Source organism: Corvus hawaiiensis, chromosome 3 (genome assembly GCF_020740725.1).
Source record: "Corvus hawaiiensis isolate bCorHaw1 chromosome 3, bCorHaw1.pri.cur, whole genome shotgun sequence".
Taxonomy (NCBI): Eukaryota; Metazoa; Chordata; class Aves; order Passeriformes; family Corvidae; genus Corvus; species Corvus hawaiiensis.
Genome location: NC_063215.1, coordinates 2,367,580 through 2,386,402, shown reverse-complemented (window position 1 = coordinate 2,386,402; position 18,823 = coordinate 2,367,580). Strand labels below are relative to the sequence as shown.

Genomic DNA, 18,823 nt, shown 5'->3' with positions numbered 1-18,823 from the left:
TGAGTTAACCCCAATTTTTCCTGACATAGGTTCAGCTATGTGGAATTTTTCACTTGCACTCACAGCAGCAAGACAAAGATAAATCTTCACAAATGAAGGCAAAAACTGATCTACCAATCACAAATGTTACAAAACCATGAAAACTTACCAGTCTGATGTTAGGCAATGAAACAAACAGAGCAAGTCAAATATCCCTGAAGAACTGTGTAAACAGAGCAAATAATTAATGAAATCTCTAACTTATGGCTTGATTGGAGTCTGGAGCCAGACCCTGCAAATAAAGCTCCTCTCTATTAGTAAACTAGAAAAGATAATTTTTATGAACAGCAAAACAGAAAAAACCCTCAACAAATTAAGAGAACTTCTTTAAACAAGTCAACATGTACAAATCAGAACTAGGGAACACCTCAACCTGAGCAGGTGTGCACAGAATCAGAGAATAATTTAGGTCAGAAGAGACCTCTGGAGGTCTCTAATCCAACCCTATCCAGTTGAGTTTTGAATATACCCAAGGATGGGAATTTCACCGCCTTTCTGGGCCAGTGTTCTACCAGTGAGCATGAAAATTCTGTTTATACCCATCTGGGATTTTCCTTAATGCAGCTTTAGCCCTCTGCCCCTCAGGTTTTTGCCGCACACCTCTGAGAAGAGCCTGGCTCCATCTTCTCTGGAATCACAGAAAATCCTGAGTTGGAAGAGACCCAGAAGGATCATCAAAGTCCAACTCCTGACCCTGCACTGGACCCCCAAGTTAAAACTAATTTATTAAGACAGTTAAACCCCAGAATCTGGGATATCCCCAGAGCCAGCCTGGACAAACCCAGCTCCTGCAATCTCCCACCACGCACCATGTGCTCCAACCCTCCCATCTCCCTGCTCCTGCCCACACCATGGTCCCACAAATGATGGACAGAGGGGACTAAACCCTTTCCACGACCTCCTGAAGGCTCTCAATGAGATTCCTTAATTGCTACAAGGGTGCACTGCAGACTCACATCCAGCACAGGTTTCACTACGACCACATGTGTGTCTGCAGAGTATTTAGAAGACCAACAGAAAACAAATTTGCTGATTTTGACCAACTCATAAGGCTTTTGCAAACGTTTGGGATCTTGTACTTCAGGAAAAAGGTGGGGGAACTAAAAAAAGCCCAACACCAAAACAATCCAGAAAAGAAGTGGAGGTAGAAATTGTTGTTTTAAGAAGACGGTCAGAGACAACAACTCAAGTAAAAGGACTTTATGAGGGACAAAATATCAGCCACAACTCACTCTACGAAGGTAAAAGCAATCTGTGACCATCACAGATGAGGAGCTTCTTAAATTAACTTCTTCTCTGTTCACAGAACAAAAAGGTAGCTCGGATCTGCTACCAGAGCCACTTCAAGGGAACCCAGAGAGAACAAACTGCAGTGACTCCAGACTGCCTACAACAAACTGCCACTCCATTGCAGTGCTACAAAAATGAGGCTTCATTTCCAAGGAAACCCACAGACAGAAAGACAAAGATGACTCCCACATGGTGGAAAACCCCCCAGAAGAAAGGCTGAATTCCAGAACACAGCCTCCACCAATTCTTTCACTTACTCCAGATCACGCTCGCTTGTCTCGGTACCATCACACCAGCATCTGTCCCATTACAGATAATTCACTTCAAACCAAAAAGGGATTGACCAACTTCAAAAGGCTCACTCTGAACTTCCAGATGGAGGGAACAGCCTGCCAGGAGCATCCTGGGGACAGCTGAGGTCCCACTTGTTCCTCTGAGGTCCCATTCATTCCTCGTGCCTCTGCACGGCCAAAGAGAAGCCAGAACAGACACACCCCAAACACAGACCCCACGGAACCAAGGGGTTGATACCCCAGATATTTGATATTTTCCCTGGTAAAATGATGATGTGGGAAGGCAGAAAACTGGTATTTACCAGGAAGCTACATCCCAGGAGGATCTGCCCATCTCCAGTCGCTCACAAGGGGTTTTTTACCTGTTTAACCTTCAGAGAAGATACTGGTGTGGGATGTCAGCAGCTTCCTGACAGTGAGTAACAGAATTAAGACCAGATTATTCTACATTAGATGGTACAGACACACAATTTCAGTGGTGTTACTTTGATCCTGCATCACATGAACCTATAATCAGGATACAGATGTTCTAGTACTACTTTTATTCTTCCCTATTGCTTTAAAAAGGCAAAGCCTCAAACAATGCCTTTTTTTTTTTTTTACAGATACCATAGTAAGCAATATTTCTTTTAAAATTGCAGCTGTCCAACAGTTTGAGTCTGTTCTTTTTAAAATGAAACAGCCAGAACAAATGGTGGTGGCAAGCCCAACGTAAAGAGGTCATCGATTATTAAAATCTCCTTACTATAAATTGTGGATGTTGCTTGTCAGCTCAGTGTATGACTGTGGAATGAATAAGCAGGTAAAATTCCACTAAGGCTCGAGTTTGCTTGATCATTCTGCTGTGCAAAAATAGAAATAAAAGCTCTCCCCATCCTTTCACTCCTTAGTACCAAAACATTCATACAGGCAGTAAGAAAATAACTGCAGTGGTGCAATGGTCACTGATCCAAGTCCTGCCTTTCCTGAGTCTGCCCTGACTCTACTCACGAATTTGCCTACTCAAGAAATGCAATAAAACAGAAAAAAAAAGACAGCTTCATTCTGCTCCAGTGATCTATATCTAAGGAAAGCACATAAATTTTCCAATTAAATCCATAAGTGGAAGCTGAGGCCAAGCCCTACCTATAGATCTTCAAAGGGACGAAGAGGTGGCACCACGGTGCCCTCTGAGAGCACAGGATCTCCTCGGCACTTGGGGGAGCAGCTTGGTCCGGATGGACAGAGGGGAAGCTGATCTGGAGGGCTCAGCCTGGCTCAAAACCTGCTGAGGAGCCACACTGGAGGGGTCATGATGCTCTCTGAGAGTTCAGAGGGAGGAAGGGATGAGAACAAGGTACAGCAACTTCCCTTCGCTCCACCTCGAAAGTGGAGGGGAGCGAAGGGAAACCAAACCTTCAGATCGAGCTGCTTTCCTCTCTTTAAGCTATTCCCACACAAACTGGGAAGATAAAGCAGGATGTGGAGGAATCGCTATGCAAACTTTTATGTATGTACCTCTATACAAAAATTTCCATAGGTTTTTAATTTGTTCTCTGTTAATGTAACACAGCCCTGCCCGTCTCTAACACTTCCCGTGCTGTTTCCATCAAAATGTTTCCTCTTACCGGCAGCAACATATCATTTTATCAGGATGCCAGGAGATCATTTCCACACAATGCTAGCAGATGTAATTTTCTTAGATGCACACACAGTTCATCATTTAGATACTAGATGACAAGGTGATCGCAGGGTGACTCTGTAATGCAAGTTTGCTGTTTGGTATTTGGAATACTCAAATGATAAAAAAAAGACTTATCAAATATAAATATCTTTAAGAAAAAAGTAACAAAAGTGCTACATATGATCAAGGAAAACAATTCCATTAGTTCCTGCTACTTAGAGTAGGTTTGCTTTACAAATATTACCACATCCATTATCAGTATGGCTTCCAATTATTAATTAAATTGCTCGTAGCAGTAGAGCTTTCTCACACCTTAACAAAGACAGAGTAAAGAGAACACAAAACATTCACACCCCATTTCTCAGGTAAGAGATCCTCCTGCCTTTAAACAAACAAAAAAAGTTCATATTTAGGAGAATATTTATGCTCTGATGGTTATCTAGCAAAGGTCAGATGTCGAATTCTCCAGTAACCTTTCAGGCTAGTCAGGACGTAGGCATTACTTACACAGACGTGTAAAAATCCACTCACCCATTTTAGGACCTTAAGAACCTTCCTGGGAAACATTGCTTTCGAAAGTGGCAAAGTGGAGAGGGGAGTAGGGTGGGGACAGAAAAGGTGAGAGAGGAGGAATTAAAGGTGAAATTGTTAATGACAGATGGGTAAGAGTCTAGACCTCTTCTGAGCAGGCACTGCCAGCCATGCCAAGAACGAGCAGTGGTTCTGAGAAGTGGACTGCTGTCCATTAGACATTCAACTCATTTTTCATTTGATCCCAGGCTGGGCTTCAACCATGGTCCCAGAGGCAGAAGGCAGCACTTCTCCACTAAGCCACGCAGCTTGTGAGAGTAGAGGATGTCTGTGTTGAATATGTGAGCATCAACCGAAATGTGGGAATGTGTTTCCAATGGACATTCTCAGCACAGCACCCGAAAGTAAACGGAGTCACTGTATGACCAGTGAGGCACGGCTTATTGCAGCTGGAAATCATTTATTCCCATGCTGGAGTGGGGTTTCTAAGTGTTCTTTTTACTCTCTGTTGATACTCCCGATCTGGTGTCCATCGACCCTGTGCCACTACCTCAGCTTGCATCCTTTCAGTCTCAGGGAAGGGAAAGCGTACGGACTATCGGTTTCAACACGATCTCTAAGGTTATCCAAGATTTTAAGTGTAGCCTAAGACTTGTAATTGAGGGCTGTCTAAAATACCTGGAAGCACTTTGAATGCTAAGACAGAGCAGCAAGATTTTTTTGTGTTTTTGTTTTTATCTTTCTAGCCACTGGGGGCCGGGAGAGGGAGGTTGGTTGGTTGATTGATTATTTATTGGGAATTAATACTGAGAGAGTATATGCAAAGGCTGAGGGCACCATGCCATCTTCACAGAACAAGACCCTAACAGCTAACTGACGTACAAGAAACTGCAAAGTTATACTGTAAGAACACATATTAAGGACCGAGGAAAGTCTGCTAAGGTGCTACGTCTAAAACTAAGTTACTTCTTGCTTTGACCCTCCCCTTTCTTGGCATCAGTCGTCGTCGAGAGCCTCTGTCTTGATCTCGTTGGCTCCTTGCCGGGCCAGCGCCAGGATGGTGTGGTTGACTGCTGCCATCTCCACGGCTAAGGAAATGGGGTCTTGGTGGTCACTATGGCTAGTGCTGTCATCCTGGGAACCATGTGGGAAAGGAGCAGAGAGAAGCAGGGTTATTCCACAAGTCCAAAACCACAGCGGAGAAAACAAATGCGCCAAGTGATCGTGGGGGGTCGGAGTGGGCTCACAAAGTGGGTTTAGGAATGACCTCCCTCACTGTGCAGACAAAGGTAAGCAAGGCAGGGAGTGGGGGACTCAGCTCTTTAGGAAAATATTGAATTATAAAGATAGAGGTGATACACAAGGGAAGTCAGGAAAGCAAATTAAGACAGGAATTACTGGGCACGGCACAGGTCCATGCTTATAGTTGGAAAATACAGTTCTGGTCACCCTATTTAGGTCATCCCATGGGCATCCCTGCCCAGGGCAGGGGGTGGAAAGAGATGAACTTTAAGGTCCCTTCCAACCCAAAGCATTCTGTGGTTCTCTGATTCTATTTGATGCCGCAACAGAAGTTGAAAAGGCAGAGAAAACAACATCCCAAGGGAAGAGGTTTCCTCACAAGGAGAAGCTAAACAGAGTCAGGTCCCCCAGTTTGGGAAAGAAAAATGGCTGATGGTTGATATGATAAATGTTTATTACAAATAATTGCAAAATAAGAGGACAATTGTCCATGGTTTTTTATGATCTAACAAGCAAAGGCACTCGCTGGAATGATAACGTGTTCCATGGCAGCAGCAGGAAGCACTGCTTCACTTAGCACAGTTCAATTCAGGATTCACTGATTTTTACATCAGACAAAAGCAAAAATGGCTTTATAAGGCAGGGGTTTGACAAATTCGGGGAAAATCAGTCTGCTAGATATTATGGAAACTCAGGAAGCCTCTCAAAACTACTGAATTCGAGATGCTGGAAGCTACTAGAATGAAATAATTCTATGTATATTAGAGAAGTACTTTTCCTGTAACTGCTACTATCGACCAGAACCAGGACACAAACTGAGCCTAACCCTTGGTCCAAGCCAGTATCCTGTGAAGACCTTGAATTCACAAAGGTATTGGGAAAAAGATGCTGGAAAACTCTGGGAATGCTAGAAAATCAGTGACTGAAGGGGACTGGAACCACCATAAACCAAATATGGAACTTTGGGAAAAATCATGGTGTTTTCCCCTCTTTAAAACAGGGCACTAATAGTTATCCCCCTGTGATCTTGCAGGATTTTAAAATTATTTTTATTTACAGAAAGGAAATTATAAACATTTATCAGTCTCCCAACAGCCTTTAAGTGAGGAACTTGTGCAATTTAAAATTTAAAATGTGCATAGAGCATTTTAAAATTAAGATGATGGGTGGCAAATGTTGAGGAGGACAAAAAAAAAGCCAGGTTTTGGTAAAATCCTGAGCTTATTTAAAAGGATTCATTCATTTATAACAAGGGTCTAGTAAATACTTTGATGTCAAAACACTTCTAGGGCCTCTCAGAAATCTCTACCATGGTGCAAATACAGAGCCCTAAAATCCAGGGGTTTAGGCACTTTGTCAGTATTTACATTAACTCTGTGTTTTGAAGTTTATTAAAGTTTAAGTGTTGCTGTGGAAAACAGAATTTCTGGGTTTAACAGCTAAGGGATGTTAAATGGTCATCAGGAGAACTTGCCATTTAATCTGCTTTGCTGCTAATGACTAATTATACCTCGTGGAGGAGCCCAGCCAGATTACTAAGAAATGTCATTTCTAAGGCCTCTAAACAAAGATCTTTAAATTTTAATAACCAATTTATTTCTCTTTTCAAACTATGCTGGTTAATGCACAGAAGAAAAACATAGTTTGGGAGTCTACACCACGCTCCACCTCAGTATTCTGGTCCTATATCTGTCTGACAGGGAATTTTCTGGGCTTGGCAGTGGTTTCTAAATATTTTATGGCAACCACAGAGCAGCTTCTCATCACTGAGAGCCACAAAAGTTGGTCCCACCAAATCTGCTGGTGCTGACCTATAAAGAGGGTCCCAATCCCCATCAGGAGCAGAGCAGCTGGGGATGCCTCTGCCAGGGATCTGCTGTACTGGGCCAGAGCCAAGTGTGCCAGGGACTCATTCCAGGACACTCAGCTGCTATTCCGCTCCACCAGCAGCCTTTGGAGAGGGAGAACTCCCTTCTTCTCCCAAAAGAGGCAGGGAAAAGTGATGCAGCCCAGCTGCTGGGGTAGCACAGAAACATCTCCTCTCAAAACCAGGTGAGTGAACTGGTCGAGTCACTGGTGCCAAGCACACATATAGCCCTGGGGGGTTTGGCCAACACTGGGAAAATTGGGAAGGGGATGCAATACCTGTCAGGAAGGTGTGTGAAGGAAGGGTCACCAACTTTAGGGTAGGTGAGGGCTCAGAGTGCGGGAAGGGGTATTCTTTTGCTAGAGAATTTAAAAAAGAAGTTGCTGTCAAGGGTTAAAAATAACCAAGAAAAAGAGAGAACAGGCAAGAATTAAAATGCAAAAACAACAACAACCAAAAAAAAGGACAGGTAATAGGTAAACAATCCAAATAGTGGCACATTGTTGCAGAACAATATGGAATAGGCCAAATAAAGGTCAGAGTTTAGTTACTCAAGCCCTTTCCCCCCACCCTTCACCCTTTGTCTGTCAGTGTCTGAGGGATGATCCTGAGAAGCTCCTGAAAGGTTCTCCCACAGAACTGACAGAGGGAGCTTAGGACCTTCCAGGAGGGTGCTCAGTGCTCAGAATCTTGCTGGGAAAGGCTGGCACAAGGAATTGTGAAGTGTCCTGGGCAGGGCTCCCTCCTGCTCGTGTCTGGGGCTGGGTCAGCAGCTCACAGCAGGTGTGGCCCTGGCTAGAACGGGGCCTTTCTTGCAGAAAGAACTCAGAGGTGCAAGAGGTGCCCAGCTTTTCAGGGATAATTGCTGGTGCCTGACACACAGGACTGTGAAAGACCTGTCCATCCCCTCCTGAGGGAGGGTAACTCAGACTGCCAGGGAAGGAGAGCGAGGGTGTGGCGGGGCCCTGGCTGAGGTGAGGCTCTCTGGCCATGTCTCAGACATTGTGTGTGGTGTGAAGGGTGTAACTTGCTTGTTTGGAGCAGATCCTCCTGTCTTCTTCTACCTTCTCTGCTTCTCTGCCTCCCTCGGAACATCGTCCCTCCTCCTCCCCGTTGCGTACTTGCCAAGTGTCCTGTTGTGAGGCAACAAATCCGTGTGGGTCAGTACCGGACGCTCACCCTTTCCCCATCACAATGACACAAAAGCCAAACAAAACAGGATTTTCAAGAGGCAAAAGGGCCTTTTTCAATGTGTTTGAGTTCTCCCTTTTTGGCCCATGAGGCTCCAGTGCTCACCTGCTCCGAGTAGTCGTTGCCATCCACGTCGTCACTGTTGGAATGACCTCCCGGACTCTGTACATCTATTCCATGGCTCTCCAGGATTGCTGCTTCTTCGAAAAAAGCAAATGGATCCCTCATTTATCTGATGCATTGGAGTAGTTAAAGTAACTAGGTTTTTTCTCCCTTTTTCAGGAAGTTAGAATAACAAGGAACAGAGTTAGTTGTTAGCCCCTTCCTCTTCACTCTCCATTTTCTGGGAAGGCAGCACAGGTACAATCACTGGTTTGCCTGAAACCCTTCCCTGCCAACTACCAGGCTTGTGAGTAAAAATCCCTGTTTTCCAGCCAGTCCTAATAGAAATCAGTGTAATTTCTAAGGTACTGGAGTGGCAAAGGCATTCCCTGTAAATCTTCCCCTGTAGTTTGGACAGGCAGGACTTGAGAAGGTGGGGAGTGTCTGAAAATAGATGGGAGAAATTTCTGAAAGCACTTCAGGGATTTGAAAACACACAAATCCATCTTCCAGTAGGATCCATATATCTAAAGCTCCCTTTGGTTCTTTTTAATCTCTTTCCAAATCTCCTCCCCAAACACTAAACTCCACCCACCTTGGACTGAGTTTGCTTTATTGCCCCGATCCCTTTGAGAAGCAATTTTCACTTGCAGAAAAATAAATTTAGTTGAACTTCAGTAATGTGTTAAATGATGTAAAAAGAGGGTTTTTTCTCATTCAGAAATAAGGCAAAATAGTGGAACATTTGAAATAATTAAAAATACTGGAAATGAGCAGGTATGGATGTCTGCTCACCTATGTGCTGCAAAAGTAATTCTGCATAATATCTAAATAAGCGCAACAAATTTTTAATGAATGGCAGGAGTTTGTTGAATCCTGGCCACCGAGGTGATTTATTCTCCTTAGAATGTCTTATCCATATTAGAGGGTCTCCTTCCTACAAGTTCAGAGTCACTTTGGATTTCCTTCAGCTAAGAACCCACAGAGTTAACACTGAAGTGATTTCTGTTTTATCCTGATCATCAGCAAAAAATACAGCTTTTTTCCAGCCACTTGTCCCTGGGCAAATCCCTGGAAAGCTGTCAGGGCCAGAGGTATAACCAGGATAAACACCACGCTAAGTTTGTGAGCCTGCCAACATCTCTATCTCCCTTATTTACAATTTTCAGGTTTCATTTCAGATTTGAGTTTGGATACTCAAAGGAAGGAAATACAACTCTCCTTCCACCAACAAAATTCTCATTTTGCTTTTTAAAGCTGATCTTCCAGTAAAATTTTGTAACTGCATCACTTTTCCTGCACTGATGACAGAATTCTACACATTACACGTATTTTACCAAAAATCTGGAACAGCAGGAGACTCATTTTCATAATTCCTCCACAATTCTCCTGAGGCTGTCAGCACCTCTGGTGTTTTCACTAATTTATTCTTACATAGTTGTGACCTCCCCTGAGCAAGTCCCAAGCCTTGCAGGCAGGCTCTGTGATACATTACCGATATTGGCTCTTCTCTTGATCTCCTTCCTCCTGTTGGCAAACCAGTTGTACACTTTGAGGGAGGTAACTCGCTCCAAATCCGATAACTTTTTTCCTACGAAAGCAACAGAGGGAAAAATAACAGCACAGTGTTGTTACCCACTGAGTTCCAGAGAAGCTGTGGCTGCCACATCCTTGGAAGTGTCCAAGGCCAGGTTGGATGGGGCTTGGAGCAACCTGGGATAGTGGAAGGTGCCCCTGTCCTGGGATTGGAACTAGATGAGCTGTGAGGTCCCTGCTCACCCAAACAACTCTGGGATTCTATGGGATAAACCCCTGAAACACAGAGAGCACTGGCAAGTCACTGTAACTGAGAAAGAAGTGAATCTCGTGTGGGTCCTGTGTCCAGGTGCTGTGGCACTAACTACCAAATATCTCCTTTCTTCTGTGATTTAAAAACCTGAAATACAGGAATTTCTTTGCAGCTTCAACCAACTCAATCCAGACCCATGGGAGAATGAAGGGCTGTGCTTTTCCAGTTTGAGCATTCACTTGAGATTCCAAAAACTGAAATTCCAGTCACAGCCCTGCAACAAACCCCATCCTTGGGGCTCCTTCTCTACACTCAGGATCTTTTGAGAGTACAAGGGTGGATGCTGGAAACCAGGTCACTGGATTTTTACACTTAAACCAGCAAAAAAATTCCCAAAAACCAGAAGGCAGCTATAGAAAATGATACCTTTTTCTGGTCATCAGTAAAAAGAGGGAAGACTGGAGGGATTCAGTTTTTCAAGGACATCCTGGAAACCTCTTCAGTTACCCTTGGCCCTATATAAAAAATTCCCCATATCTGCACCCTCAGACCTCTGCAGGCTACACAGGGATGAGCCCCCCCGTTTCTGACTCCTTCTCAAAGTTTATTTATTCAGCATACGAAACACCCATGTAATTGCACCAATCTGCACACTTAAGTAAGTTAGGAGAGATGAGACAAGTGAAAGAAAGCAAACTCTGGAAATTGATAGCTTGGCTGCTGCCTAATGCTTTGCATCAGCACCACTGGCAATATTTTACTGCTCCCTGACACGGCCTTACAGCACTTTGTTCCAAGTTGCTCCACAAACCAGTGGCACAGCCTGGAATCAAATCCTCAGCTCTCTGGTCTCCTACCTGACAGATTTTCCAGGGAAATTTTCAGCAGGTATTAGGGAAAAAGTACTTTGCCATGAGAGTGCTCAACATCGTGCAACGGGGGCCTAGAGGTGGGACAACCTCCAGTTTTGGAGATACTGAGAACTGAACAATCTTATCTAAGCTGGTCTTGCCTCACCAGATGATCTCCAGAGGTCACTTCCATTCTAAACTGGTCTGATCCTGTGTTATCCTGTGACAGTCCCAGCTCTCCAAAGCTCCCTGAAAGGATAATAAGGTGAGGATCCATCTTTTCTCCCTTGGAACACAGGACAGGATGAGAAGAAACAGCCTCAAGTTGCACCAGAGGAAGTTTAGGTTGGATACTGGGAACAATTTCTTCATGGAAAGGGCTGTCCAGCCCTGGCACAGCTGCCCAGGGCATTGCTGGAGTCCCCATCCCTGGAGAGATTTAAAATCCCTGTGGATGTGGCACCTGGGCACATGGGTCAGTGGTGGCCTTGGCAGCACTGGAGGAGTGACTGGACTCGATGATCCCAGAGGCTTTTCCATCCTAAATAATTTTGTGATTCCATGTGCATGACTCACGCCTTAGCTGCCTTCTCATTAATTTTTATTCTGGTTTTACAAAATCTAAATATATCCAAAACACAAGTTCTGAAGTCTATGTAAATGTTTGGTTAGCAAAACTAAGCAAAGGCAGGTGCATCCACTAACACTGAATATTCATGCTCTTCTCCCAAGTATAACTCCTCCAGAAACAGGGAAAATGCAACTTGTTGACTCAAAGACAAGGTCCTCCATTAACACTCAGGTTCTAATATGAGATCCCTGTCTGGAAGCTGTTGAAAAACACAAGAGCTGAGCTCCTTCCTCCTCCACGAATCTGCTTTATCAGTCAAAGGCTGATGACCTTGGAGGTCTTTTCCAACCCAAATGATTCTGTGATTTGGCAAACATCAGTCTGAGAACCCAAGATGCTGAAATCTTTGTTTTTGGGAAGGACTCCCCAGCAGCTCCTCACCTGGTTTTTGTATAACTGCATTACAGGCGTTGGCAATTTCTTCTCTCTTTGCCTCGTCAGGGTATTGATTCTCATTGAAGTAACTGCAAAAGGGGGAAAAAACAAAGTTTCTAAGAAATCAGAGCATGAAGGCTCCAAAGCAGCTCCACTAAAAGGTGTCAGCTGCTGATTTATGCATCACTCTTCCAGAGGTACCACGGACACAGTGAATTTTATGGATAAAGTAACATCAGCCTGCACTTAGGTCCACATTGAATGAAGGGAACTTCCCAAATTCCTCAGATAAATGAATATTACCTCAGCATTCAGAATATTGTACTAGGACACCCAAAAAAAGTAGGTAATTCCATGGATATCAGAGTGAAGACTGTCAAGTGAAGCATCATGTCTGAGACACCACAGGCCTTTGACTTTGTTTATTATCATTTATTTATTGTTTTTCCCCTGACATAACCCTAGCTGAGGTAGAAGGAGCTGTTTAACACTTATTTTGATCCCTGTTCATAAATATTTGTTAATATATACATATCCACACATACTTTTAATATCTACATTGTGCAAAACCCCACGAATACTGCAGAGACAGATATGGTGTGGAAATGTTAGGAAATTACACAGAATGATTTCTAGAGTCAGATTATTTTTTTAAAACCACAATTTAGAATTTTTCAATCTTCCTCAGAACGACACATTGAGTACAGCACGTTTCTAACAGTATTTTTTTCTGGAATAATTGTGATTTTATTGTACTTTATATGCAGTAAACATCCTATAAAAGTTAAAACTGTCTCCTCTTTTACTTCATAGAACTGCTTTGCAAATTTTAATGAACTGATTTACATTCCACAGAGCTTATCAGATCTGCATTAAAACCAACAAAAAGTCCTGTTTACTTCAATGGACTCTGATAATCACACCACAAGCAGGGACTACCACTGTTTTTTCTGTAGATTATCCATCATATATAATCCTAGGATTTCTTTTATCAACTTTGATCAGCAGCAGGTCCAGCTGTTGGACAGCTGCTCTGGATTTGAAAACCACATCTTTCCTTACCCGTAGATCATTTGGTAGTAGGAGATTCAGGCATATTGAGGCAATTATTGTTTTCCATGCTTTATTTCTCATCCAGTGGATTGGCCCCAGTTATGTTCTATGGAAATCTGGATTCTGTTCCATACAGAAACTGTTTCTGTCCAAACTTTGAACACTCAGGTTGAATTTTAGGTGCCACTACTTCATCCCACTGTTCACAGAGTCATTCCCAGTCACGGCTATGCCCACAAACAGGGTCTTATTTCGAAGTTGCTACTCAGTGAGTAAGAGAAATCACACATCAGCTCAGAGAGTTGCACCATTCATGTACTTCAAGGCCACTTGCTGGCTTGGAACCACAGGAACAGCTCAATCTTCTCTAAATGAAGGGCAGCCTCTGCCTTAAACTTTAGTTCAAGTGTTGGAAAAGTTGGGAGTTTGTCAGCCAACACTTCCACTATCAGAGTGAACTAATTGCTGGAATTAAGGGGATGGTGTAATGGAAGGAGGAGCTCCCTGACACAGGACTGGTGTCTCTGCTCAGCCTGATGAGAATTTAGAATGAACATCACGCCCTCTGGACATGGTATTTTTAAGTATATTCTCCCCTCTTCCATCTCTATCCCCTTTCTATGATTCCAGCCTTTGAAGTGATGCGTGTGTCTATCTCAACTTGCAAATTTCTGTTCAAAGGGGTCATGTTCTGTACTAAGATGCATTTTGGGCAATGGAGAGCTTGGAAAACAGAGCAGAAAACGCTTTTTCCAGTAGTTAGTGATGGAAGCAGAAGCTCAGGATCGCAGTTCAACAGCCCCATGGCAATATCTGAGCTCTCCCACCTACAGAGCGCTGCCCTATGCCCAGAGCCAAGAATCATTTCCTCTTTTAAGCACCCTGAGATAAAGGAACAGCTGAAAACTGCTGCTCTGTTATTTACATGAACACACTGCCTGCCCTGCAGTCCTAACCAGCAATCCAGGCCATCAGCACGTGTACAAAAATGAACATTTATGGAAGAAATTACAAAATACATAAAATTGTCAGTCAGGGTGTCCTTCAACTGCTCATTCTTGTTGATGCAAGAAACTGAGACACCAATTAATGCAACAAAGACAACACAAGAGCCACGAGTGACCCTTCTCTTGTCACCTAACTCAACACTGTCCCTTTAGCAAGCCACAGCCAGGCTTTTGCTGGCACAAACAAACAGCAAAAATGTTTTCTACCAACAGCGAAACTTCAGCTCATGCTTACAATTCTCAGGAAACCTCCCTGTGATGGAGCAAACTTCCAGAACTGGCCATGAATGAGACACCGCTTCTAGCAAATGAGGAAGTTTTGTGTATTCCAGTCATTTTTGTGACTCAGAAAGTGCCGAACCAGCAATTCTTATCTCTAAACATTTCACAACTAAGTTACAAACAATTCATTTGCCTGACATATTTTTCATAATTCTGAAACATTTTCTTTAAATTCAAACACAAATTTCTGATCTTTTCATGTAAAATGCCTAAAAATTTCTACAAGAAAAGCGATTTTCACTTGAAAATCTGACATTCTTCTCATCCTAAATCTCTGCTTTATGAAAAAGCATCAAAAATCTCAGTGAGCTGTCAGGCAGCTGTCTTGGTCACAGTGACACTTTAGTGGGGATCACAAAGCCAAGTGCATACCAGCTGGAAGGGGAACTACTGGAGCAGTTAAAACTCTGTTTCTGCAGGTGACAGTAATTTTAGAACCTGCCTCTCCTTCCCCCTGCTGGATTACTCCTCATCCTCATTAATGATGTGACTTCTCCTTCCCCCACACATTCAACCATCCTATAAACTCGGCCGACCCTCAACCTGTGCTCCGCAAAACCGAATCTTCTCCTCATAACTGAATCCCAGGATGGTTTGGGTTGGAAGGGACCCTAAAAATCATCCCATTCCACCCCCTGCCATAGCCAGGGACACCTTCCACTATCCCAGGTTGCTCCAGCCTGGCCTTGGACACTGCCAGGGATCCAGGGGCAGCCACAGCTTCTCTGGGCACCCTGTGCCAGGGCCTCCCCACCCTCACAGGGAAGAATTTCTCCCCAAAACCCAACCTAAATCTACCTCCCTTCGGCTTAAGGCCATTACTGAGGCCATACTGTTCCTCTCCATGACCACATTGTGCTTTTAGGGCTTGAAGGAGTGCAAGCTGCTTTATCAAGAGCTCATACCCTGAAAGGAAAAGGTCTCACAGATCCAGATAACCCAAAATATCCAACCCTAATTGCTGATTTTCCTCCTCAGCCTCCCGATTCCCTGTACACTCTATGAACACATCACATTTCATTCCCATCCCATCAAGGTCCTTTGGGTGACATACCCTGACACAAAGCACAACATTTAAAACCTCCCACCATGTGGCACTTGGGGACATGGTTTAGTGGTGAACACGATGCTGGCTGATGGTTGAACTCGATGATCCTAAAGGTCTTTTTCACCCCTAATGATTTTAGGATTATGTGAATCTGTGACTTCTGGAAAATAGGTGAGAATGATTGAGTATTCTAGATAGGGAAGCCATGGGGAAAAAAATCAAGACTTCATCACTGACTATTTTGTTTGCTCATGCAAAAGTTGTGAAAACACTGTGGGTTTTTTGGACTACAGTTCTTCTTGCAGTAAATTAATTATTCTGCCTCTAGTTCTGTTTCTTATCAGCCAGGTACACAGGGAAAGAATGCAGAATGTCTGAAATTCCCTTCACAGCCACAAACCTCAGCCTGTTCACACTCTGAAAAGTTCCTGAAAGCTACAGATGAAAAATATGAAGCAATATGAACTTAAAAGGAAAGAAAAAAAGCAAAGGAGCAGGCACAAGTAACTCCTGCAAAGGCACACTGCTTTCTAGACAAAGGGCAGCTGTCAGCTGAATACCTTCTATGAAGAAACCAAATGATCTCTTTTGTAGAAAATGACAGTGGAGGATTAAAATGAAAAGAGGCCAAATAATTTACATGAGATGAGAATCCATATGATGGTAAAGAACATAGATATCCTTGAAGCCGTTTCATTTCAATAACACTGAAGGCTAGAAAAATTGCAGATTCAGAGAAACCCTCTTTCTTTCAGGGATAATGTGCTTAGGACAATGATGGAGAGGGAATCCATCTCAGCCCAGGGCTCTGTGAAGGAAGGAGAAGCCTCCCCCTGACTCTTTACCAAGGTGCCCCTCTCTGAATTCCTGCAATAGCTGCCAATCTTTCTTTTTTTTAACTTCTGTTCTCGAGGCTGAGATATCAGATGCATTAAGCAATGCCTCAGTAGTGTTCCTGATAATCCACAGTGGAAGTTTTGTTGCTTCCTATCAGCTTTGCAGCTGCCAGGGAAGTGTCTGAAACGACATCCGCGGAGCGGCGGAAGGACGGGCAGGGTTGGTGCTTTTCCAGAGGGCTGGATAAGCAACGAGATAAAGCCCCCCACAACTGATCAAAAATCCCCCAAGTTGGGGAAATTCTTAGTTTACAGCATGACCTAACGGTTAAAAGTTCCAAATGTGTCAGGGGTTCAAAGTGGAGAGGCTCAAATGTGCTGCAGGGTAACAATTCATGGTGCAGCTGCAGCAGAATCACTCTCAGGTGAGGTCACTCAGGAGTGGGGACACAGGGAACACACTCCTCACTCGAGGAGGGATAACTGACCTTGCAATTGATAAGAGACAAGAATACACAGATGGGTATTTACCGAAGAACAGCAGACGTGCTGCAAGCTCACTCCCTCACTTCTCTTCATGTTTGCATCCCCAGGTTCCCACCTCCATCCCTGTGGGAGCTTCACCTGCGAGTGAAACATCCTGGCGCTCTTGTTGGGGCTCTAATTCCTCTGCTGGAGACCAAAGAGTCACACAATGGTTTGGGGTGCAAGGACCTTGAGGGCCATCTCATTCCACCCCCTGCCATGGGCAGCGACACCTTCCACTATCCCAGGTTGCTCCAGCCCCTGCCCAGCCTGGCCTTGGACACTTCCAGGAACAGGAAATTCATCTTCCCCGAAACTCAGGCTGCAGTCCAGCTTAACACAATTTAATCACAGACCAAAGGGAATGATCCCATCCTCTCCTTCACTCCCTTTTTGCAGGAATGTTTTGTGCCCGGCTGCCTCCCTGGTCCAGCTCCCCACACGTGCCAAGAGCAGCGGTTGTGCAGCCAAGGGAGGCGGGAGGACATGGCTGAAAAGGCAGCTGGGCTCAGCTCCTTCTACAGCAGCTCCCAAAGATCCTCTCCAAGGGATGCTGAAAGCAAAGCCAGAGCCACAGGCTCGGCCACCAGCCCAGGGATGGATGGAAAAGGAGAACTGCCCAGCTCCCATCCCTGTGGATGAACAGCGGCCTGTGCTGTCCCCAGCGATGGAGCTCCCGCCAAACCCTCTGGTGTCTCAAAATACATGAGGTGAAAGCTGCTCATTTGGCTCTGATAAGATGCCTGTAATTTCAGCTCCCTATCTGGTGTCCCTCCCAAGAGCTCCTCTGCTTTCCACTGACAAGGTACAGAAAACACTCAAATGTAGTTACCTATTTATCTCTCATTAGTACATTTATCACCCCAGTATCACCCAGCAGCCAGAGATCACTGTCCCAGTCTTTGTGGCTTTTAGCAGAACTATTATTCAGGTTGTCAAATCAATGGAAATATTTCTGAAGTTAGTCTGTCATCTGTGCCTGAGATCTTATCTCAGCGTGGCATGAGACAGACTGTCAGAGAAGTGACATTCAGAGCATAATCTCATCAGAAAGTGTAATGACTGGTTTATTTCCCAGTAAATACTGGCCAAGAATATCACGAATGCCATTCTCAGCGAGGTCAGCAGATGACACCACCAGTTTTATCTACTGATATTTCTACAGATTCTCTAGTAACGACATGGGTGTCAACTAAACCCACAATATAAAGTCATTTTTTTTTCTGACAGCAAAATTAAAGCTCAAAGATATCCTCTCCGCAGATAAACTCTGATGGAGCTGAGAGCTCCTTCCCCCAGGACTACAAAACATAACCAGGCAAGGATGGGAAGCGCAGGTCTCTGGATGCCAGGAGATGAACTTCAACTGAGCATCAGCTCAACCAGATCTTCTAAGCAGCAAAACAAATCTAAGAAAAAAATCCCTAACCCGGAAAAACCACTGATAAACAGATAGCAACAGCTCCTGATGTTTTCCCCACACCACCATCATTTAGCCAATGGATTCCACAGGTCCATGGATTGAAGAAACCACTGCAGGACTGCAGCTTGACCTCTCTACAGCACTGACAAGAGGTCTCAGAAATTCTGGAATTAAGCCCAGATCTTCTGTCTGACCTGCTGAAATGTCCAGTCCCAACATAAAAAATTGGGGGTTTAGCCAATGCAGAATCTACCGTAACTTTAAATCGCCTCTGGAAAAAAAACCTGCAAAAATCCTGCAAAAATTTTTTTTAAAAGAAAATCTCTCTCATTCCCAACTCAAGCTTTCAGGCCCAGGGTATTGCCACATTCTGTCCAGGGACAGCACAGTTCTTAAGGCTCTAAGAAATGTTTCATTCTTGGATTTCTTTTCATTGCAAGTGCAAATCTGGAGAGATCTCACCAGCACTAGATCACTCAGAGCACCAGACACAGAGAAACTGAAATTATTTCACACCTCAGGATGTGTTTGTGTACATAAATTCCAGAGCCATGTCAGTACACATTAAAAACCCTCACACAACAGAGCTGACTCTCAATTCTGGTTTTACAAATCGCTGTCTAAACTCCGAGAGAATCGTTTTACTGATGTTTCTTAGCAGGAATCTCCTCTGCCACACAGATTAAAATGCCAAAAATACACCTTGCACTGGAGTGGGTAAAGCTGGATGACCTTCAAAGCTAACAGAACAACGAGGTTTTCGTTCTTTAAACATCACTTTCTCG

General features: G+C 44.0%; 1 protein-coding gene across 11 annotated transcripts in view; it reads right to left on the bottom strand.

Annotated features, from left to right (window-relative positions):
* Positions 1-473: 473 nt before the first annotated feature.
* HMBOX1 (homeobox containing 1) overlaps positions 474-18,823 on the bottom strand; it is a 107,034-nt gene continuing 88,684 nt past the window's right edge. For 5 of the 11 annotated variants that reach the window (XM_048296621.1, XM_048296612.1, XM_048296611.1 and 2 more), the window contains 5 exons: positions 11,871-11,953; positions 9,714-9,809; positions 8,222-8,316; positions 7,957-8,058; positions 474-4,950 (listed from right to left, as the gene is read on the bottom strand). In XM_048296621.1, the coding sequence (XP_048152578.1) occupies positions 4,813-4,950; positions 7,957-8,058; positions 8,222-8,316; positions 9,714-9,809; positions 11,871-11,953 (514 nt within the window). In that variant the 3' untranslated portion in view covers positions 474-4,812. Of the gene's footprint in view, positions 4,951-7,203; positions 7,285-7,956; positions 8,059-8,221; positions 8,317-9,713; positions 9,810-11,870; positions 11,954-18,823 lie in introns of all 11 variants that reach the window. The other 6 variants (XM_048296622.1, XM_048296620.1, XM_048296617.1 and 3 more) reach the window with 6 other exon arrangements.